Below are 24249 nucleotides of genomic sequence, written 5' to 3' on the forward strand. Positions count from 1 at the left end.
AGCAAATATATTGCAATACCAAAAATGAGGTTCAGTCTGAAATACACTATGAGAGCCATTCTTCAAGATTGGTGTACATAAAATGTCCCATTAAGTGAACATTAAAATGAAAAAATGTAGCTAGAATTAAGAATTCAACATTGACTAACTCCACTCAATGGGACAATTTAAAGATAGTTAGGGATTATGATGGAGTTAAAGGAAATATGAGGCAAGGAATTCTGAATCACCATAAGCAAAAAAGGCCCCCAAAACAAATAATTAAAAAAAAAAACAAAACCCAAAACCATAAACTTGAGACTTTGACCATTTTTATCATTTGATTTATATGAAAAATGTTTTAAGGACATTAAGCTATTGATATTAAAATTATTTCATCTGGTAGCAAACAATGTTATATTACAGACTTAACAATAGAAAGTTATAATCTAGTAGTAAAAAATATCTTATTCAAAAGTAGTCTTATTGAAACGTCCTCAGTTTTAAAAAACATGGCTATGTAACCCATTTTAAAGAGGAACGCTCTAATTTAAAGAAAATAAAAACCTTGATATCACAACATACCCTTTTCCCTCTGCTTTGACATGAACACAGTATGTATAAATATTTTATTCAGAAAACAGGTATTTAGTCTGTCAAATTCTATATAACAATTCAAAAAGTTGCCGACTTAAAAATCCCAAGTTATGGAGCTCTGAGAAATAGGGTTAATAATGGAGATGCCAATGGCCAGCGATTACAGAGGTGCTTCTGGGTGTCAGTACTGATGGTAGACAGGGCTCCAGGGTGAGGCAGGGCCTGGTACTTTGATAGCAATACTTCCCTTCACTCAGATTCACTGCTGTATTTCAGGAGCTTGAAAATTTCACAAGCTTGAAAATTTAAGTAGTTATTTCCACAGTTGTTTTTACTCTTTTCAATATGTGTGTTCCAAGATGTTTCATTGTTTTTTTTTCTCCTTTCTGTATGTTCTTCAATATTTCAATCGACGTATATTCTCTTCCTTTTAGTTTTTTTTTTTTTTTTTAACAGAAGAACATTATTTATGTGGCTTTATACAAAGGTGACTGACTAGCATAATTCCAACTGGGTTTAAAAAGGTATGAAAATATCAGGAAAGAAATTTTCTGCTATAATCTTTAAAAAAAACAAACAAACAGTAACTTGCCGAAGTTAGCAAATAAAATAAAAGCACTTTAGGGACAAATGCGAATATACCGATCATATAACTAGTTTTAACATTTCTACAATTAAATTTATACTAGTTAGTTGTCAAAGGAGTTTCAGTTCATCAAAGGTGGGCATCAAGATTTGTAAAGGAACAATGAGAGTCAAAGAATTTATTCAACGGGTGTAAATAGGCCTTGTAATTAAATATCTATTAATAGGTCAAAATTATAAGGAAAAGATGTCTTATTTTGCAACATGACATTTTTGTTTATGTGTTTTTGTTATTAAACATATTAGTTTTTTTTTCCCCTTTGGAGTTAACTACTCTATAACACAATTAGAAATCTGCCTGGTTTGAAAGTGTTCTACTTTCACTAAACCATGCTGCTTCTCTATATAACACTCAAAATATTTACTTCAGAATAAAAAAGCCTCAGCAAATAAACTCCAGGATCATAAATAGTTCCTCATTAAGAATGCAAAGACAAATGTGATTCATATGCTAGTTTATTTATCTTATGATTCAGAGATAATTTCATGATGATAGTTGTCGATAACCAATTACAGTACCAGGAGATTCAAAGAACAAAATTTTGCAGAGTCCTTGTTTTTGCGCTTAATTCTAAAAAGTATACTATTCCATTTTCACAAACAAAGGTAAGAGGCCATTCAGACTTTCTTTGCTATTTTTCTTTACTACTAAAAGGATGATGATTTCCAATGCACTTTAAATATCCAATCCAGGTCAATCAATGTTGAAAAAGAAGACGAGAAGGCCAAAAGAAGTAGCAGGACACAGAAAACGCCACATGGATTCAAGAGTTGAGGTAACTGACAGTAAAATATATGTTCTTTGGTTAGCAAAGCGAAAGGGGGGAAAGAACTGCATACATGATAGATACACGCTAGCATTCTAAAGCAGGAGACAAGAATGTCAAGAGTGTATTCTTCCCCCACTGCCAGATGGAAGGGCTATTATTATAAATGAAAGGCAGCAGTAGTGGATGCCAGGCACTTTTGTTGTGTGCCAGATTCTGAAGTCCAGATGTAAGCAGGTTACCCCTGGGACAGGACAGGCTTCAGCTCCCGCAGCAGAACAGAACCAATCACAGTTTTCTCAGTGTTTATGATAAGCTGTGCTGTAGAGCCTTCCTTCAGTTCCACTGTGACTAGCATCAGAGACCCACTGTGCACAGTTTTCGCTGCAAACCTGGAAGGAAAAAATGAGCCTTTTATCATAAGGGGGGAGAAAGGGACAGCATAAATTCAAATAGGTTTAAAATAACTTTTTTTCCCCTCAAATGAAATAATTTATTATAGGTTTCCTACTGCCAAAAACCTAAAGCCAAAGCCAAGCATTCCTCTGAAATCATTAAAATGCCCAGCACCATGCTTCCTACAAGCAGGTCATTTTAGTGCATCTTTAAAACAGAACCAGAAAAGGAAATCTATTTTACTTATTAGTTTGAACATGAGATGCAGGTGAATAATTGCCCATTATGATATATTCAGGAGTCATTCATTTGATATTTAACATTTCATCATGCATAGGGCTACTTAAAATAAACCACTATATTTTTATTTTTCAAACATGTTAAGAAAAGGTACCTTTCTCAAAGAGCTTGATATTTTAATTCCTCATATCTGAAAATGATTATGTAAGATGTTAGATAATTTTACGTACATTATAAAACTCCTATTGATTCAATAAATTCACTCATGTTAAAATATTCAAATTCAATCTCTAATGTTGATGACAATGTAATGAAATCATGTGACAGCCAAGTGCAACATTACATGTGTCTCTCTCTAATGTTCACAACATTAGATCCTTCTTTTTGCTTTAGGCTATAATAGGAAACTTGGGGTCTAATGCTCCATTACTAAATTCCAAGACACGAAGAACCGACTAATTACATGGAATTAAAAGCAAAACTAGCCTTTTAAGCACTGCAATTGACTAAAAAGCTGTTGGAGGCACAATGAACTTCTGTCAATCCTGCTAATTCATTCTGCATGCACAGTTGAGCCCCAGAGATGTGAAGGAAGAGGATGGTAACCTCCTAGGCCTCCATTTTCCACATGGAGCATGTTCCACACATTTTCTGGGGAAAGGGGTCTGACTGCAGGGATGACTGGAGAAAAACAAAGTTGCTGCACATGAGCTTTTGAAAACACTAACAAGTGTAGAGCAGGTCTGTGACCTGCTGTGACCCCACTTTGCAGGGCCAATCCCCTTTCCCCTTTCTGTGTGACACGTGTCTGAATCTGAGCCATCTGCCTCAATTTGCGCAACATCTTCAGCCACAATGGCACCCAGTTAGCCCTGACAACAGCTCACAATACATAAAAATAAAACTGCCTGCTGACAGCACGCTGTGGACTATTCAAGAGCAAACCAACTGGTCAGTGTCTCATGTCTGACAATTAGCATGGGCCTTGCACAGAGCCTACGGAGTCCTCAGGGATCTGTTTAATTACCATCAACATAAAAGAGGGAGTTTATCAGGAGACACTCAGAAAAACTTCACTCCCGACTTAATTAAAATATTAGCCACTTAAGCAGGAAGCAGATTCCCTTTAAATGAAAAGTAATTTCTTTTTTGAATTTTTAAAAAAATGACATCAAGATCTCAAAACACATTAAATTCCTTTTTTATTTTTTGAAACCTAACAAGCCATTTTTGGCCTGAATAGAATCATGAAAATCAGTTTTCCAACAATTAGAATAATGCATCAAAAACAAAACAAATATGATAATGTTACTAAATTGAAAATGTTATCAACACTTTTAAGTTGCATTTTTAAATGTTAGTTAATGGGTTGTTGACAAAGTATGTCAGAAACTTCCCAGTCATTTATTTGTCTATGTATTGGAAAGTTATTCTCTACAAACATGCTGAAGACTTGTCAAGGAATCAGAACAGTTTTCCTGCTAAGAGAAGAAATTAACCAGTTTAGGAATATAAATCATACCAATGTTTTAAAACAGCTTTTATAACCCTCTTAACCAACATGCATATCAATCTGCTTTTCAGACTCACACACGAAATTAGGAACTGGACACCTCAATTTTCATCATAAGAGAACACAGAGATCATCAGTTCCAAAATGACCTCTCCTTCATATCATCCCATACAAATGTGTGCATTTCTTTAGTCTAAAGTTTTGACTTTCTTCACAGGAGAGTCTTTTTTCTATAAGCCACGACACCAAATGATACTTGGTGTCTCCATTATCTTTTCATTTATGCTTTTCCCACAGATTTGGTCATTCCAACTGTAATTCATTCAACAAATATTTCAACAAAGCTCCCTATTTCTGACAGTGTTATAATTATGTAAACAATAGTCTTATCAGTCTCTTTATTTACTTAACACTTGTGCCTTGGGACCATAAAGAAGGAGATTATGTCTGAATAGGAACACAAAAGCACTGTTGTTTGAATTTCAGGGTTGCATAGCCGTAAGGCACATTTTACCTCCTCTTTTCTATTAGAAATTTAGAGCCAGTATTACAATACTAAATATTCAGCAGAGACAAATATCTGTTTTGGTGTCAGTATGTTTAGAGATTAAAATTAGTTTCTTGTATATGTTTTTGAAATCCTGTTATCACAAAATTCTTGATACTGTAAAGAATAGAAAAGGCATTTCCTTACACCGCAGTAGAAACTTGCTAAGCAAATCACCCTAGCAATAAAATCTGTTAAGTGGTGTAAAACTACTGCCTTTTAACTAGGTCTCCATGTTCTACTGGGCATAAATGGTGGAAGCAAGGTTTTAAAGCAGACTAGAAGATCAGATGTTCTGACATTCTCATTTCACAGTTCAAAAAGGATATATTTAATTGGAACACAGCATGATTACAAATGGTTTGTTTTGGTGGAAAGCAAAAGCCACCCTCCCCCAATTTATTAATCATTTAACTCCCAAACAGGTTGTGCTTTAACATACATTTAAATGATACTTATGGAAAGAGTACTAGCTAATCAATGATAAATAGCTATCTTTTGGATGTAAGAAACACTGATTATAAAGACAGCTTGGGTCAAATACTTACATATGAAATTTAATAGCTGACACCAGAACCTATGCAATGGCCTCAAACTAAGATCACAATGTGAAAATTTTTTTTTCAGAAGGCATCTGGAGTTTTCCATCACTACGATGATAATGCCAGCTACTATTTAGTAAGTGCTTACTGTGTGTCAGGCAGTGGGTACTACGCACTTCACTTGCAACATCTCATTTGACCCTATGAGGTAGGTACTGTAATTATCCCATTTTTCAGATGAGGGAACTGTGGCCTATAGAAGTTGAGGAACTTGCTCAGGGCCATAAAGCTAGTACACGGTTGAGAAGGAATCTGAACCCAAGCATTCTGATTCCAGATCACACATGTTCTCTTAATATATGCAAAAAATGCAACACTGACATTTTTTATCAATCAACCCATAAATTAAGGTTTTTCCTATTAACCTAATATGCAAATAATCTATTATCAGTCCAAAAACTTTAAGATGGGAGGTTTTTCCCTTCAAAAATATTGTAACTGACTTCTGTAGTATTCTGTCATTCAAAGCATCTTGACTTGATGCTTTGTTATAACATACTTTAAAACTTCTGCCTTAAAATTTTTTTTTTAAATTTTAAATTAGTCCCCCATCCCCCCTCAAAAGAGATACCAGTAATGAAGAATTCAAAATCTTCCTGAATGGAAGTGTAACACAGGGAGAGACTACTGGGAGACCAATCAGCCTTGAAAACCAGTAACACCACAAATGAGAACAAATAAGTGGGATGACAGTTAAAAATGTATTGCCTATGTATGACAGTTCCATGTTATTAAAAAGATACCATGTAGGTATTTTTCATAATCTTTCATTTCATTGTACCGCCAAGCACTTGCTGTTTGCAATCACCAACTGAGAAGGTAAAACTGGATATATCTGTATTTCATTTTATTAAATGTCTTTTTGTCTAGTAGCTCTGGTAAATGACATTTAATCCTTGAAGACTGTGACAATTCTTAAAATTTAAGAAAAAGACAAAATAAGCTGGCTGCCAAACATCAAAGGTGTATTACTCTTCTAAAAAAGTTATTTTGTCTATTGACAGGATTATGAAAACAAGATAAACTATGACAAATCTGAACAAATATATTACCTATAATATATTAATTTATTCTCTCATATATTTAAATCACACTTTTCAGATTTGTGAAAAATTGGCTAGACCATAAATACTCTTTGTTGAAGGCAAACAAATGCTATAACTCAATTGTTCTAACAACTAAAATGTTAACAGTACAATGTGAATTTAAGAATATTTATCTGAGAGGCTGAATCAATCTCCAAAGTTTTTACAAACATAAAATTTTTTACACAGAATCAGATTTGCTACACTTAATGCAATAGGTCTAAGACATGCTTTTTCTTCTCTTGGATAGTCTTCCTGGTGTCTGATTTTTCTATTCTGAGTTCAATTTTCTCATGTTTTCTGTTCTGCTGGTTACCAGAAGCTGTGACAATGGCCCACTCAGGCTAAAACTTTTTTTCCCTACTCCGTACATGAAGCCTTCAATTACTGCTTGCTGAAGCAGACAGAATCCTATTAGTAAGAAAGACGATCACAAGATGCAGTGCCCTGCCCTAGCTGTATAAAAATAATTAGTCCAAAGTTGACAAATGTGAAATGAAGTCGCACAACAATTATATGTAAGAAATACTGGGTTGAATAAGCCTCCTAAAATCAAATATCAAAGAATGGTTATTATTTTCTAAAAAATGTAAATCTGTAAATCTTTATTATCTTGAGTTAATATAGAACATTTTACACAGACAGAGAATTTTTAAGTATGTAAAAAATTCTGTTTTGTTGACTGTAAAATTGTATCATTACACTATTGAATTAAGATTGAGGGGAAATATTTAGATGTGATTCAAGTTTATAGAATTCACCCAAAGCAACATATTCTTCTGTATTATGTTTTAAAATTCACCCAACAGTTTTGTAGTATTTTTCTTTAACATTCTGACAAGACGAGTTAAAACAAAAAAATAGGCTACCGTCATAATTGAGGGCACTCCATGTTTTATAGTAATCTTTAGAGATGGTATAAAAAATTATTCCCCACACTCTAGATTCGATGATGCATTCTCTTTCTTTATACAAGGCAGCTAAAAAATCTAAGTGTACATCCTCAAAGAAGACACAAAACATTCTAGTTTTTCCAGAGAATTTTGGGTTTGTCTGTTGGATGGGGTGGGGTAAAGATGGGGGTTAACAACAGAAAACCAAACAGTAAAACAAATAAATTCTTACCCCATTCTCTTTGCTTTGATTCCTTGTAAAATTGTCAACCCAGAAGAAAAATCAGAAAGAATACCTTTCTTTCCTTTTTTACATGAAAACAGTTATATATTAGTATTAGTAAAACTTATATTCTAGGACATTACCTCACAATTGGTGCAATTAAATAAAACTTGAATAAAGAATGTTTTTAGGTCAAAATCAGCTGCGCCAGTTTGGAGATTTAAAAAACATACAAATATGCTTTTCGTGTAAAAATTAACTGAGGTCCACATTTGTTTTTCAATGAAATGCAGCTCACAGAGCCTGCAGTTGAAAGCAGTTGGTTAAAAAAGCAGTGCTGTCCTCTAGTGGACAACCACCAAACTGAGCAAGAACTCTGTTTTGATTACTGAATAGGTTCCACAAATGTTCGATCCTGTTTCCGAGTCAAAATTTGTCACATTTTGTAGAAAAGACCTAAGCCTGATATCTTTACATTAACAACTGTTCATAAAAATTTTTGTTTTAAGGCAGAGGAAGTAGGATACTGAAATTAGGTTACCAGAATATCAAATATTAATGGATAGGCAAGAAAATTTTTTCCATTATGGACATTCAAAATTACTCAGTATTTACATCTTCTGTTGTTAATAGGGGAAAATAAATAAACAATTAATAATAATTCAAAGGTTGCTAAATCTATGACAGAAGGAAGGGAAATATTAGAGATTCCACCAAGGAGTAACTATGTTACTTGTGTTTCTAACTCTCGTGCTAGTAAAATCTGTCACAAAGAATGTCTTCAAAAATGTTGAATAAAGGAATTAGACAATATAGATCTTTTATAATAGAAAAAATAATATATACCAGTATTTCCCCTATGAATAACCATTAAACCTGTAGATGATAATACTGATTCACTAGATGGGTTTAAGGCCTAGAAATTAAACAAGTTGTTCTTTATTTGTATTTTAATTAAATGACAAGATTTTTATTTTAAAATTGAAACAAATTAAATGTCTTTAAATGTGTTGACAAATTTAAAAAGTGGAATGCAGGTTGCCATGCATACACTGTTCAACTCACAGCACCAGACTTTCCTAATAGTGACAATAATAGAACATTTATTTTACTAAAATTTTAATTATTTACAAGTTGTATACATTCAAAATTTGCAAGGTATCAAGCAACACGATAAGCAACATGCAAACCAAAGATCAAGATACACGGGAAAAAAGGAATATAAGTACTGAACACAAGTTAATAATGAAAGCTGTTCTAGAGTCTTATTGAAAAAGCTGAGAACTAAAATAGAATCATGGCAGAGACAAGGCTTTCTGTTTTCACTCAAATATCACATTTTCCCTTATAGGGTTAATTTGTTGTTCATGAAAGGGCAAAAGGAGTAGGTAGTGTGACAGCTCCTTCCAATACTACTGTATGAATGTCAGAACTTCTGAAACTAGGTTAAAATGTGCAATGGTTGAGACTGCTGAAAAGACAAACTTTTACTTACGGTCTAAGATGGTTTCATAAACACTACTGTAATGTATGGCTCTAATTAACAATATACTATCTTGCTGGAACACTTTGATATAGATACAAGAAAAACAAAACATCACCCTTAATGAGAAATCTGTAAAAAGGAAATATATAAACATAGGAAAAAGATATTTTAAAATATGTCACATAGCTATCCTTTACTCTTGATAATTCAGGGCAGCCTCATACAGTGGCCTTTGAAACATTTCACTATAACCACTTAAGTGTACTGGTTAAAATGCAGATTTTGGGGCCCTTTTCCAGAAATATTGAACCTGAGTTTCTGGAGGGTGGAACCAAGGAATCTGAGTTTTACACAAACTCCCATGAGATACCCATGTACAGAAAAACAGATTTCAGAGGAACAGATTTTTAGCTTTCGGCTTTTTGGGCACTGTGCTACTCATTAGTGTCTTTCTCAGATGTCAGCAATGTAATGAAAGCAAGTGCACCTCAGTTTCTACATTATATGAAACTCCTTCATAAACCCTTATTTGAGTTCCTTCTCAGAGGGGCACAAGCAAATTTTCCTGGTCCTGTATGAACCTAAGATTCATGTAGCCAGTACCTCAAATCTTTCCCTAAAACCATCAAATTCTGACCATTTCCCTTTACAGTTCATTCATATATTGGGCAGAATAACACTATCCATTCTGCCCTTTGTATATACTTTATTTATGTATTAGTTTATTAGTACTGTCTTAAATAATACACTTTTAGACTTTTATAAGGTTTAGTATATCATATATTTTAACAGAAGTATCTAACGCAAGAAATGAAGATACTCAGATACATTTTTAATAAATGCTTGTTGATGATGATGTAACTTCTCATTTCTGTATTACTCCTCATCTCATGTCTGTGTTACTCCTCATCATGTGGTAACTGTAATTTGGAAAATAGACACCAGCACAGTGACCATAACTCTGTAGATCTCAATAAGATGGTTTTGTTCTCAAAGAGCAGATTTTTCAACAGCAAGAGGTACCACAGAAATAAGAAAGAGATAAGTCTTTCAATACTCTACTGGTTGGCTTTCTGATACTACCATTCATTTAGAAAATCAAAACAAAATGTCATATTATCTAACAGGAGATATATTTTCTCAATTGATCTTTTAAAGTCATTAACTAAATAGGAAATGATTCTGGTTTTTGAAGTAAATTCCACAAAACTAGTGCTCCTTCAGTTGACTTTTCTTCCTGCTGATGTGTTAGGAATCATTCTTTATTAAGTGTTTGATTAAAACTTCTACTTAGTACTACTATATACTTCTGCATATTACTGAAGACCCACTTTTTCTTAGCTAATTCTTAAATTAAGAATTTCTTTACTTGGTATTCAATATAAAAATCATTCAAATTTTGAAAAGTGGAATAAATTACTCCAAAACTAGGTAATAGGAACTTCATTCACTAAATGGTTATGAAAAGGAATAATGATTATTAATAAGTTCTCTCAGGAATAACAGACCCTAAGAAAGCAAATATAGCACAGGCCAACTAAGAGTAATGTATTGTATTAAAGTTTATAATTTCTTAAAATACTAATAGTCAAAAGCTTTCGTAACTGGTATTTTTGAGAGTAATTCTAAACTGATTACCATTTATAAATATGAGGGTAAGTCTGGTCCTATTCTTCATAAACTCAAAAAAGTAACTATCACAGAAGAATAAAAGAGTCATTCCTAAATCTGATAGGGATACCAATTTTGTTATTAATGATTAAATAATATACAAACTTAGATATATAAACTCATTAATCCCACATAATAATACTGAACACTATAGTTAAAAACAACACAATTGAATAAAGTAGTAAACTGTTAATTTCTGTCATTATAATGTAAACTAATTGCTGTCATTCATTTTAAATGAAATTAAGGCAAGCATTGGTACAGATTTTATTAACAATGCTTAGGAGTTATTACTGAGCATAAAAGAATGGCAAAAAGTATTGCATATAGAAGATAATAATTTTTATGGATTTCTGTATGAAAAATAAACATAACTTTGGTGTTCATTACCTTAAAGCTTTCTAAATTTCAGACCAACATTATACCTGTATTTTAGAACTATAAAAGCAAATATGAAAACATTTTGAATTAAATATGGTGGAACTTGAGAGGCAAGTTAAGACAGCACAGCCTATTCTTAAATACTTACAAGTATATTTTTCACTTATTGACTCTGTAGCAACTTAGGCTCCTCTCCCTAGTTACAGAGTCAAATAGTAGGCCACTGATGGGCTAGAGCAGAAGAGCATCAAGAATTTGAAGGTGTGTATGAGTACCATGAACATCAAGTTTGAGTGCAATCTCTGCACTCTCAAGTTGAATATAAATAGTTCTTACTGTGCGTTTCTTCTGTATTAGCATGGATAATTGAGAAGTGACTATAATTTTAGTTTAAATCACATAACAGACATTAAGTTATAAACCACCAAGACAAGTAAGGGGCAAACTGTGCTTTAATCAGAATCACACAACTGTGCTCAGCGTCCTTTTTAGTCTACCTCCCAATAGAAAGATAACTTTTATAATTTTTGGCTTTGAGAAAGTAATTTGACTTTTTCCTTCTAAGAATGAAAAATCTGGAAGACCTCTTTTGCTTTCTGAAAAGTTAAAGAAAAAAGCAACCCACATACAAACAAAAAACCAGAAGTTTCAACATAAATAATGATTATCCTATATCTTTTTTAACATTATGAAGGGGACATATTATCAAAAGATTGCAATATTGTTGGACACTAGATGGGTCAGGTGAAATTTCATATTGCATCAGCCAAAAGTCACAGTTGCTGAATGACATTTTGGTGTGTTAGTAATTTAAGTAATTCAAAGAAGGCATACATGAAACAGAGCAGCTTCTGTTAAAGAAAATCACCCAGGATAATGAAATGAAGTACGTGAAGCAAGAACAAATTAAAACAGGAAAACACTGAACCAAAATATTTATTTTCCTTGAAAAAATTTTCATATTGAATAACATTAACTGATAGATAGGGTTATATTTGCATGGTGGTAACTTACATCCAGTTTCTTCTTCTATCACTGCTCTAAGTGAGATAGCTAGGGCTTGTAATACATTAGACCTCTTGAGCAACTTACGGACTTCCTCTCAAAGAAATAAAAACAAAGGTACAAGGTTAATCTGTTTTTGGAATAGCACATGTAGTTTTCATTCTGTCGCAATTAGCAGAATGAGGTTAGGCAACTATGGATTAACAGTAGAACAAAGACAAACTCAGTTCTTCTGATGTTAAGTCCAACGTTTGATAGATACCAGAATTTTATTTCAATCCTTTTTTTTCCCTGCTACCCATTTCCAAAAGAGATGAGGAATTTAAAGCCCATAAGGAGAGACTATAACTTGCCAGGATTTTTACACTGGGCATAAACCCAAACCATCCCAAGCACTCTTTATATTGAGCCTCTCCTGCTCAAGTTAATTAAAAAATTAACAACTTTAAAAATTTTTTTAAGGTCTGAAAACCTTCCTTTTCTTTTTTTTTTTTTATTAAATTCAGTTTTATTGAAATACATTCACACACCATACAATCATCCATGGTATACAATCCACTGTCCACAGGATGATCACATAGTTATGCGTTCATCACCACAATCTATCTCTGAACATTTTCCTTACATCAGAAAGAACCAGAACAAGAATAGAAAAGTGAAAAAAGAACACCCAAATCATCCCCCCCATTCCACCCCATTTGTCCTTTAGTTTTATCCCCATTTTTCTACTCATCCGTACACTAGATAAAGGGGGTGTGATCCACAAGGTCTTCACAATCACACTGTCACCCCTTGTAATCTACATTATTATATAATTGTCTTCAGGAGTCCAGACTGCTGGGTTGGAGTTTGGTAGTTTCAGGTATTTAGTTCTAGCTATTCCAATACATTAAAACCTAAGAGGTTGAAACCCTTCCTTTTGATTTTAAAATTTATTTTCTATGGTATTTGATAATTATTTCAGAAAGAGTACACTTAATACAGTGGGTAGATATTATAATGACATAAATGTGCCATGAGAGGAATTAACGATGGTTTGCAATGAATTCTCTTAAGCTGATAGAGGACTATACAACAACTGCATGTTTGTTTAAGGGGTTGTTATTATTTTTATCTTCACTTTCATTTAAAGGTATTTCATTCGTAAGAATACAAAGAGGGCAAAAATATTAATCACATTTTCTGCTGCTTTTAAGGACAAATGACCTGGATCTGAGGCTTCAGATGTTAGGTGGTAAAGATATTCCTGGTCTAAGAAACAGAAGCTGCATTTAGCCTCATGTTGTTTGTCTAGCAGCTCCTTAGTAATTGGAAGCAGCCTTAGGGGGCTGCTGTCAAAAGGAAATCAGTATGGAGTATCCAAATTTCCTCCTTTCTAAGTAAAAAAAGCTCAGCTCTGCTGTTTTATAAGATTATTCTTCCTAGAAATCCACTGAATCTGATGAAATAAGATAAATTTTCAACCATATCTCACAGAAGGTATCTTTATACAAATCACCAAGCTATTAAATATGGGGGTACACTCTCTGTATCTTCCAGGAATGTACATACCAGTGTACTAAGGATGGTATGAAATGGGCTAGAGTACCTTAACCCAAACCAACCAATCACATATATCATCCAAAAAAAACCCAAACCGTTTGTGCGTGCGTGCGTGTGTGTGTGTCTATGCATTTGTTTAGTGGTTATTATTTTCAAAGAAAACTATGAACTGAAAATTATATATTTATACATATACAAGTTGTCATCATATCACCTGTCAGTGAACCTACCTGTGTATATTATCTTGTCCAGAAGGGACTACACCTACGTTGGCAACATTAGCAACCTTCTGAAGAATCACAGGGGGAGTGAAATTCTGTGGTGCAGCAATGATTATGGTAGAAGTTTCATTCATTCCTGTTAACATTCCTAGAAAAGCAAAAGAAGACTCCCTTTTATTAATGTCTTCGTGCAAATCACATTAAAACAATTTTTGCCTCATGGCCCAAATTTTAAAACTTTTCTTTTGTTGACAAAAGAAATACCACTTCAGAATGTAATTTACAAGACAATTATAAAATTGAAATGAACTGTAACTGTTTCAAAAAATTTTTAAAAATCCTCATGGTGTGTGAAAATGCAAAACATTTCTGAATCTGATTTTAAGTACTATATGAGAAAAATACAGAATCACAAAATGAGACCTTAATTTCAGTCCCTTTAAAATATATTCAATTAATCTGGGATACATAGACTATTAAGTTTTTAGTTTTAAAGCATACACACAGACACACTATTATATATATATACACACACACACATATATATACATATATATATATATATTATATATATATATTATTAAAAATATATATATATATATTTTTTTCCCATTGAAAAATCTCATTGCCAAATGCTGCTTGAGAACAAATCCAAGTGATTCTGGAATTACTAGCAGCATTACCTGATGACTGGCCTCAATATGATGACTCAAAGTTATCTCAACAATGACTGCAAGACACTGAAAGGTTATGTAGTACTGAAAAGTACAAGTATCTAAGTGACACTTAATGATAATAGTATTTGCCTAATGAACAGAACTGCATTTATCGATAAAAACATCAACTGAAATTCTTGAAGAAAAAGTTTGAAAATGAAGAAAATATATGAATGGAAAATCTTAAATCCCAAATACATTTCAAATAAGACTTAGAAAAGAAACTAAGTTAATAAAATCATAAACAAAAACCATACAAAGTCATTACCAGATATGCCATTAATACCAGAATCTCACATAACAATGTTCGGTGAACAAATTCAATAATATACAAAAAATTGGGTAAAAATATGGAACTTTGGTACCTGGGTTAAAAAAAACAAAAGGATTTTAATAAATGCCATCTATGTGAATCTGTGATACAAGTTGCTGACACTATGCTATCTACTAAAAACAACCTTTTGAGATATTTGATATGTGCACGATAAGTTTACAAAATTTATGAAAACGAGAAAATTCAATTTCATGTTTCCAAAAGCCTGCACCTTCAGGTCTATGTATTTAATCTAGTTATTTATTGCAAATGCAAATGGAAAATTAAAAAATCTCTATAATTAACAGTATGAAGACATTAAAGCCTAACACTGTAAAAAAGACATATACCATTAGAAAGCAACTAGAACTATCTAGCTTCTCACAAACAGCAGTTTTTACTAACCACTTTCAAACTTGGGGAACACTACGTTCTGTCTTAAACAGTTTAACTTCAATATTAGGCAAAAGCTTTAAAAACTACAGAAGCAGTCAAACACTGCTTTTAAGTAAAGCATAGTGGCTGACATAACACTGCTGAGAGATGTGTGTACTCATTTAGGATTTAAACCTTCTCCATTAAGCTCTATTGAAGAGCAACTGCTGAATAAATGAATGCAACTATGTTTATGTTAAAAGCCTGTTTCCCGCAGCATGTAATTAAAGGAAATGTTGTACAAAGCCAGTACTTTTGTCAAGCTCCTGTAAATGGAAAGATGGATAGCACTCAGAGAAGTGAATGCATTGCTTCATATTTAACCTTAACACTCTTGTCATTAATGGTTTGTCTAACTTGCTCTATAAAAGACAAGGTACTGCTCCATTGAAGTAAAATTAAAAAAATCAACTAAACCATGCTTTTCAGAACAGAAGATTCATTATCGTCAGCTAATGTATTGGCATAAAGCAAAGTAACATCCTATCAAGTAAGGCACACATTCAATCTGCCTTCCCACCCCCCTTTATTTTTAACTCATGCTGTTTTATTGTTATAGGCAATTTGTACCACTCAGCATGACAGTGTAAACTGAATCAAGATTAATTTACATGCAAAAGAACACTTAGGAGAGCAGCATGGTAAGCAAATGTATTGTCTCGATTGCTGAGGTGGAAAAAGAACCTGGAAAGAAAAAAAGGTGCTCTAATTAAGGGGCATCAAATATGATTGCTTGTGGTAGTTAAGGGCTAGAAAATAGTAAATGTCTGACCATTTAAAGAATTAGCATCTTGCTAGCTAGGAACCCATAAGATGGATGCATAAATCGTAATAAAATTAAGTAAACATTCTAGGTTTCTTAAACTAGAGATTTTTCTAAATGAAAATATATCAGGTATTCTCAAATGAACTAGGAGAAAATATGCCAAGGTATCCTTAAAAGTTTCACCTACAAAAACAGACTAAAACACTGTATAGGCTGCTCATAAATTATAAACGTCAACTACAGGGAACTTATCTAATGTCTGGTGAGGGCAGTGGATAGCACTTCATTTAGGTTAATTAGCCATAGTTAACTGCTAAAATGCAAGCCAAATAATATAAGAATAAAATTAAAAATTTTTTTACCCAAGTTTCAGATTTGCAATTTAATTCACAAGCAGAAGATAAGTAAGAGGAGGCAGCCTGGATTAGCAATCAGTTTAGGTCTCTTAAAATTAAAACTATCAGAAGAAACCAAGACAAATTGTTTAAGTAAAAAAAGAGAGATCCCACGTTATAGTAATGGAAGCACTCCACGACTAGATCATTAACTCGCTTTGCAGTATGCAAAAGTCATAGCAATGAATAAACTTCTGTTTAAGGCTCATAATATGAATACTATAGATAACTTCAATAAACCAATCATTCTTCTGGCACTTTGACTACCTACCTTATAAACATGCATATTTAGCTATAGGACCCTAATTGTAACAACTGAGAAAGAGTGATAGACCAGGCTGTATATTTGAAATAAAACTTTTTTGTTTTGAAGCATTCTTATTTAATATTGTACACAATTTCAATTATGTTCATCTTTAGTATAAAGATAGAATCATATTCCACATGTTTCTTATTTGTAATTTTTACAGTTCAATCCTAATTAAAACATTTAATGCACTTGGGTCTTAAAATATATGCTCTGTGAAATGAGATATTAAGTATGTAAATTAGTTTTATTTAAAGTAGAAAAACAGGTTAAAACACACACACACCTTGAGTTTACGTGCATTTCTTCTTCCAGAACTTTGCCTTGATAAAATCAAAGGAAACTGATTTTTATTCTGATTTAGGATTTTCAGTTAGGGAGTTATTTCTAGGTATCTTTTGTGAAACAAGCTACGCTCTTCCTAGAGTAGCATAACAAACGTGTAAAGTTGAGAATTGAGACCTCTATTACTAAACCACCTCAAATCTATAACTAAAAAGATGCTATTGAAAAGACTCTTTAAACCTGTGGTAAATTTGCCAGCATCAAGTCCCGCATCAAAGAATGAATTCAGGAAGACAGAAAGAATGATACAGAAATGCCAAGAGACTTGCAAGGATTTACAAATACTTCATATAAACAATTTTCAAATAGCTTTATTCAGAGTAGCCTTTCTGCTCTATTAAACATAGCAAACAGCTGCCAGATTTATTCAGACAAATAATCAACAACCATAGAAGTAAAATGGCAGAAGAAAAAGGAATTCTGGCAACAACTCCACAGAGGACCACTGCTATTCTCCAAGTGCACCTCTTTCATGCACTTACGGTTCTGTATGGCTAGTCAGGGAAAAACCTCTCAGTCACAGCAGAACACAAAAAATTTGACCAAAATATCAAATATACTAAACCAAAGCTGAGGAGAGAAAGGGTAACTGATAATCTGCTGCTTTAGATATACTTTAGTTGCAATTTTCAAAAAAGGAATATTCTCTTAATGATATATGTGCCAAAGCCTCATTCAATCACCTGTGTGCCACTCACCTTGGTTTGCTGAGCAGGTGTAAAGCAGAGAGACAGGCTTTAGCCAGCAAAGGGTAAGAATAGTAAATATAAGAATCAATTCAATGTGTCAATTGAAAAATAAAACCACACATAATTTTCCTCGATAGCAATAACCAGCTTCAAAAACAGATGTAAATAAGCCATCCTTATTTATCATTTAAAAATAAGGCACATGAATAAAAGATGATTTGCTATTGTACTTTACAGTATTGTGTGAGATTTTCTTTGTGTGATTCTTCAACAACAGGTCTTTTTGATATTTTGGATTGCAAAGGGTTATAGGAAAAAAAAGAATCTTTGGCACTACAATGATGGAGTTCCAGGAAGCATGTACCTGCCTTAAGGTTTAGATATTTGGGTGTGCCTAGTACTTTCTGGAAGTAAAGTATGGATATGATTTAATGACACTGAAATGAAGGGGTCTTTGTTTGATAACCCGTTCCAGAGAAAAAAATAACCCAGATCCACATAAAGTTTTAAAAATTCCTGACCATTTATATATGAACTAGTTTTGTAAATGTTATTCTTAATTATATACATAAAACCAATTATTTCCCCTATTCACATAAAAAAAACTTTTTGTTAGAAGGGATGCTTGACTGTGGACCAAGTATAGGATATTAATACTTACATTCCACTAAAAATATTTTCTTTTTAGGTGCATATTTATAGATGTTCAAACTCTGATACAGTCTAACAACAGCTTTTCTTTACTGTAGTATTAGGTCAAAATAAAATAGAGGTATTTTAATGCTATAATTAGGACTTTATTTTGAAGGGTAAGGCACTCTAATATATGCAGGGAAAATGCATTAGTAGTATATGAAAAACAATTCTATAATGAAAGAAAATACAAAAATATAACAATTATAGTGGTAGGAATTTGGTAGGTTCCAAATTCTTGTCATTTTCACTAATTCGAAACACATTAGCATATCTTCAGGTTGACAAACCACAACTCCCAGGATTGAAAAGCTGATTAATAATCAATTTACTATTTTAAAGACATATTAATCAATTTTCAAGTATGCCAGGAATGTGGAAAAGCATATACTTTCAAGGTTATTTCCTAAGAGCAAAGCATTACCAGAAAATTGGAAGATTATACACTGACGTCTATTAATGGCTATGTATATATGGTAATTTGAGAGACTTGCCAGAAGAATGAACATATATTATTTGGGATGTACATTTCTAGTAACTTGTAGTAATCTCTTACCTTGCTCTTTCTTAAAATCTTTCTCTGACATGGCTACAGGTAAAAGCAGTTCTCCAACAGGTGGCTGAATATTAACATTGAAGCTATCATCCTTGGTACTAAGGAAAAAACATAAAAAGTGAATAAATGCTTAATAAATAAACATTCCTCATAACACCATTACAGTTAAATATATGCAATTAAAGCATATCCCAGCATATAAAGTAAAAGATCTTCTTGGCTTAAATAAATATCACAGATAAAAAGACTTGAAAAATTTCTCAACCAACACTATTTCCAGAGAAATACATCTATTTCCAATCAGAACATATTTTTTTTACAAAAATATGCAGTTATAGTAAATTACACCATTTGACATTGTGCCAGTTTGGATGTACTGTGTCTCCCCAAATGCCATTATCTTTGATGCAATTTTGTGGGGCAGAGGTATTAGTGTTGATTAGATTGGAATTCTTGATTGAGTGTTTCCATGGATATTGACTCAATCAACTGAGTGAGATGTCGGATTGGATGATTTCCATGGAGGTGTTGCCCCGCCCATTCTGGGTAGGTGTTAATTGGGTCACTGGAGTGGTATAAAGGAATTCACAGACAAGGAACTCGGAGCCACTGAGAGTGCCATTTTGAAGAGCAGCTACAGCTAAGAGAGGACAAAATGCCCCAAGAGCAACATTTTGGAGAACACCAATTTGAAACACCACCTGGGAGCAAGTGGACTCCAGCCATGTGCCTTCCGAGCTAACAAAGGTTTTCTGGATGCCCATGGCCATCCGTCAGTGAAGGTACTGACTGTTGATGCGTTACCTTGGACACTTTATGACCTTCAGACTGCAACTTTGTAACCAAATAAACCCCCTTTATAAAAGCTAATCCATTTCTGGTATTTTGCTTAAGGGCAGCATTAGCAAAGCAGAACAGACATAGAATTTTTAAAAATAAGGAAGCATCAAGAGCTTACTACTACCGGAGGAACACATCACATAGCTTGGAGTAGAGAAATATTTTAACCTTACTTTGTGTGCTTAATGTGTAGACAATGAAGTGCTTTAGACTTCATTTGGTAAAGGTTTCCTTTTGAAAATATTAGATTACTTTTAGTACAGAATAAAGAGGAGTGATTATACTGTGTTTAGGCATGTGGTAATAATATTCCTGCAGCAAACTGACATTCTTCAAAAAAATCTTATTTTCTAGTACTGTTTTGATTTTGATCAACGTGGTAAGTTATTTCAAATGATAGGTATGAAGAATTTTAAAAAGGCAACTTTGTACTTGTATCAGATATATAAACAATATAGAGTACATATATTTCATTTAAATCTCATGAAATTACTATCAACAAAAATTAAAACTGCTTTAGAATTTTTTTTATGTTAGATGTCTGAAGTTAGGTTGATGAGTGTGTATCAGTTAGGAGTGTGTTTGGCTTCAAATAAGCAGCAGAAATCCAACTAACAGTGATTTTAGTATCAGGCATTTCTTGTTTAGTCAAAGGCTGGTTCAGTGGGTTAATGGTGCCTATAGGGACCCAGGGTTTTCTAGCTTTCTGCTCTGCCATCCTTAGTGTGTTGGCTTTTAACCTCATGGATGTCAGATGCTGCTACATCTCGAGGTACTACTTTTACATTCCATAGAAGGAAGAGTGATGAAGTGCAGTGAGCTGACCAAATCTGTTCCTCTTTATCAGAAAAGAAAAACCTTTCATGGAAGTCCCACCGAATGGACTTCTAACTTTCCTGTTAGAACTGGATCTCATGGTCACTGAGAAGGTGGTGAGGGAGATGGGGATGTTGGATAAGAAATACCAAATATTTAGATTAAGAAACACATGAATTTATTGAAGGGGCTGGTAGGGAAAGATAATATAATATGAAGAAAGAAATAATATAAAAATCCACTTTTATTTTATGCTATTATGTATTATATTCTTATAAGCTGCTTTATGGAACAAGGTAGGGACCAGATTCAAAAAAGAATGTCTTAAATTATTCACATGAGGATCACCCAGGGCAAACCAATAAATCCAATTAATTTATTAATTCAACAAACGTTTACTGAATACAAACTTGAGCCCATGTACTGTGTTAGATTCTGGGGATTTAGTGAAAAGTGAGACTGGCCCTAGAAGCTCACAAGTCTAGTAGAGATAGAGTTAACTTGTGATTATAACAAAATGGTAAATGCTACATTAGAGAGATGTGGGAAGTATCACAATCCATGGAAGAGGGACTGATTCATTCTGTGGGAATGAGGTGAAGGTAAGTTTGGGTAACATCTCATTAGAGGAGGTAAAATTTGAGTTGAGCCTTAAAAGATTAACCTAAGTTTTGACCCAAGAGGAGGTGGAAGGGTATTTTAGGCATTCCAGGCCTGTGTTTTGGGAATGGTGAGTGGACTGGTGTGTTGGCAGATGAGGCTGGGCCCAATGTAAAGAGTAGCATATACAGTATGCCCATTCATTCCAGTTCTCCCAGACAGTCCCAGTTAATGGCAGGTGTCCTGGAATCTTGTCTAGTTAGTACATCCTTTCATACTCTAAAGTATTCTGTTTTGTATGATAAATTATATGATTATTTTTACTTATATAACTAAGCAAAGATGTTTTGATGTTTCCTGTAAGCAATGGGAAACTACCCAAGCTCTTGGCTTAGGAAAGTAAAGTATTCCATTTGTATTTTAGAAACACAGTGGCAGTGTGTAAGACAGAGTAGAGGAGAAACCAGAGGCAGGTAGGTCTAGGCAGGGATTTCAGCATTTACTACGTGTTTTACTTTAGTTAATCCTAATAATGACCTAAGAGATAGCTTGTTACCCCAAATTTGCTGATAAGAAAACTGAAGAGAAGTTAAACATGTCCAAGGTGACAAAGCTAGTAAGTGGCAGCACTGGGATTTGAACTGAGGCCACCTGACTCCAAATTCAGTGTTTATTCCGTTATATAATGCTGCTTCCTTAGGGTGGGTGCATTGAGAATGAAGAAGGCAGGATATTTGATGGATATTCTAGAGTTAGAAAGGACAGATTTGATGATGGATGGAGGGAGAAACTCTGAATCCAGGTGGGGAAGTTCGACATTTCTGCATTTTTCCACAGTTCCCTGGGGGGTGGGGGGTGGGGGGACGGACTGCGAATCCTCATTCTCTGCCCAAATTACTTTGGGATGTATCAGAATTTCACACTAACCGTACAAACTTACCTGATCTCATTTCCTATTAAAAGTTCCATGTAATTACGTTGTTTGAATAAAATGACCATACAAGTTAAATTATTTAGTGTGCTGCAGAAAATATATATCCTGCACCAAATAAACATCTCTTCCCTTGGTCTCACACCAAAGTTGAAGTTTTAAAACACAGGTCCTTTATCCTTTGGTCTGATTTGCCTTAGTCCTAACCAGATCCGCTTCATTCATCTCTCTAATTGAGGTCTGGACTCTTTTTCAGCTTTTTTAACAGTTGCTGTATGAGGTAATACTGACATTCATAGCTGCCGAGCCCTAGCTCTGAGTTTCAGGTGTCACGCAGATACCTGAAGTTCCAGAGACTGACCAGGTTATACACAAAGAGCTCAGCATCTCAGAATTTAGAGATAACCATTACAACTCAGGAATAGGTGACTGCTACATACAGATATCTTGACATAGATAGGGAATGGTGAAAATGAGTAATGATAGATGTAGATTTGTAAGAATTAAGTTACCAGATCAGCAAAGTGCCATTATTAGGATGCTGTAAGTAGACTAGCTACATAGGGTCAGATTGCATAATAGTTTAATGTAAGATTCTACTGATACATTTAACTGTATTGCTTATACTTGTACTACATATAATCTCATTTCACAGACTCCTAGGGTCTAAGTTGATAAATTTTCCAACAGGAGACATGGGCAAGCAGCCTAACCATTCTGAGGCTCAAGTTTCCCCATCTATGAAGAAACAAGATACCTTGTAGGCTAGCTTTAAGGATTAAACGAAATAAAATAACTGGTAAAGAGCTTAATGCATAGTAGGTGATCAGAACCTACATATATAATAGGGGTGCATCATAATTTAAGTAGTCCCCTATGGATTATAATTTCCATTTTTTCCTTTTTACAAATAATGCTTAATTAACATCCTTGGATGACTCTATTTCTGCATAGCTGTAAGTATTTCTTTAGGCTTGATACTCTAAAAATCAAATCGCTAAGTTGAAGAGTATAAATATTCAGCATTTTAACAGGTAATGCCAAACTGCCCTAAAAAAGATGGTGCCAATTTAAAGTCCCACATAAATAAGAATATATGTTTTTCTCCATCCTCTTTGTCAATACCAGATAGTAAAATTATTTTAAAATTTTGTCAGTCTGATGGGTGAAGTGTTTTAATTTTTATCTCCCTGCATATTAGTGATTTTGAAAATCATTTTATAGGTTTATTGGTCATTTGTGTTTCTTTTTAGTAATCTGCCTCTTCATAGCCTCTTCTCACTGTTCTGTTGGATTCATTCTTATTGATTGTGAGAGTTCCTTACATATTCTGGGTATTAAACTATACGCTGCATTTTTTTTCACCTTTGTCACATGATTATGGTATCCACCTGTCTATTTTTTTTGTGGAGAAGCTTAAAATTTTTAACAATCAAACCTGTCAATTTCCTTTATATCTTTCTGGTTTTTGTGTCTTGCTTAAAAAGGCTTTTGCTCCCAAAGAATATGAAGATATTTGTCTATAATATCTTTTAGTACTTTTACAGTTTGTTTTTTATAATTAAATTATAAATCCATCCGGAATTTATTTTAGAGTATGTGGTGGGAGAAAGCTATCTTAACTTTTTTCCCATACAACGGTCCCCATACCATTAACTAAATGGTCCTTTCTTTCTCCACTGATTCAGAATGCCACTGAAAATTTCTAAATTTCTAAATTCTCTGTTTCATTTCACTGATTCCTGTGCTAATAACCACTTTTAGTTACCACAGTTTAAAAGAACATTTTGATCTTATACAGCAAACCTTTTTAATAAAAAAAAAAAAAAGTAGTTTTTGACTTTTCTTGGACATTTTCTTTTCCAGTTGGATTTTACAAATTTGTCAGGTTCCATGAAAAGACCTACTGGAATTTAGCCTACAATCACATTGGAGTTGAAGACTAACTTGAGGGAAAGCACTGTCTCCCACTTAGGAACATAGTATATTTATTCTTTTATTTATATTTTCTTTTATGGCCTACATGAAAGTTTCAGGGTTTTTTTTTTTCCACA

At 33.5% G+C, this 24249-nt stretch overlaps 1 protein-coding gene across 3 annotated transcripts in view; it reads right to left on the minus strand.

Moving 5' to 3' along the window:
- Positions 1-977: 977 nt before the first annotated feature.
- The window catches only part of AP3B1 (adaptor related protein complex 3 subunit beta 1), a 405767-nt gene continuing 382495 nt past the window's right edge, over positions 978-24249 (minus strand). For 2 of the 3 annotated variants that reach the window (XM_037800786.1, XM_037800788.1), the window contains 3 exons: positions 19009-19106; positions 13803-13941; positions 978-2380 (listed from right to left, as the gene is read on the minus strand). In XM_037800786.1, coding sequence (XP_037656714.1) covers positions 2227-2380; positions 13803-13941; positions 19009-19106 — 391 coding nt within the window. In that variant the 3' untranslated portion in view covers positions 978-2226. Of the gene's footprint in view, positions 2381-8500; positions 9894-13802; positions 13942-19008; positions 19107-24249 lie in introns of those variants that run through there. The other variant, XM_037800789.1, reaches the window with a different exon arrangement.

Source organism: Choloepus didactylus, chromosome 13, assembly GCF_015220235.1.
Source record: "Choloepus didactylus isolate mChoDid1 chromosome 13, mChoDid1.pri, whole genome shotgun sequence".
Taxonomy (NCBI): Eukaryota; Metazoa; Chordata; class Mammalia; order Pilosa; family Megalonychidae; genus Choloepus; species Choloepus didactylus.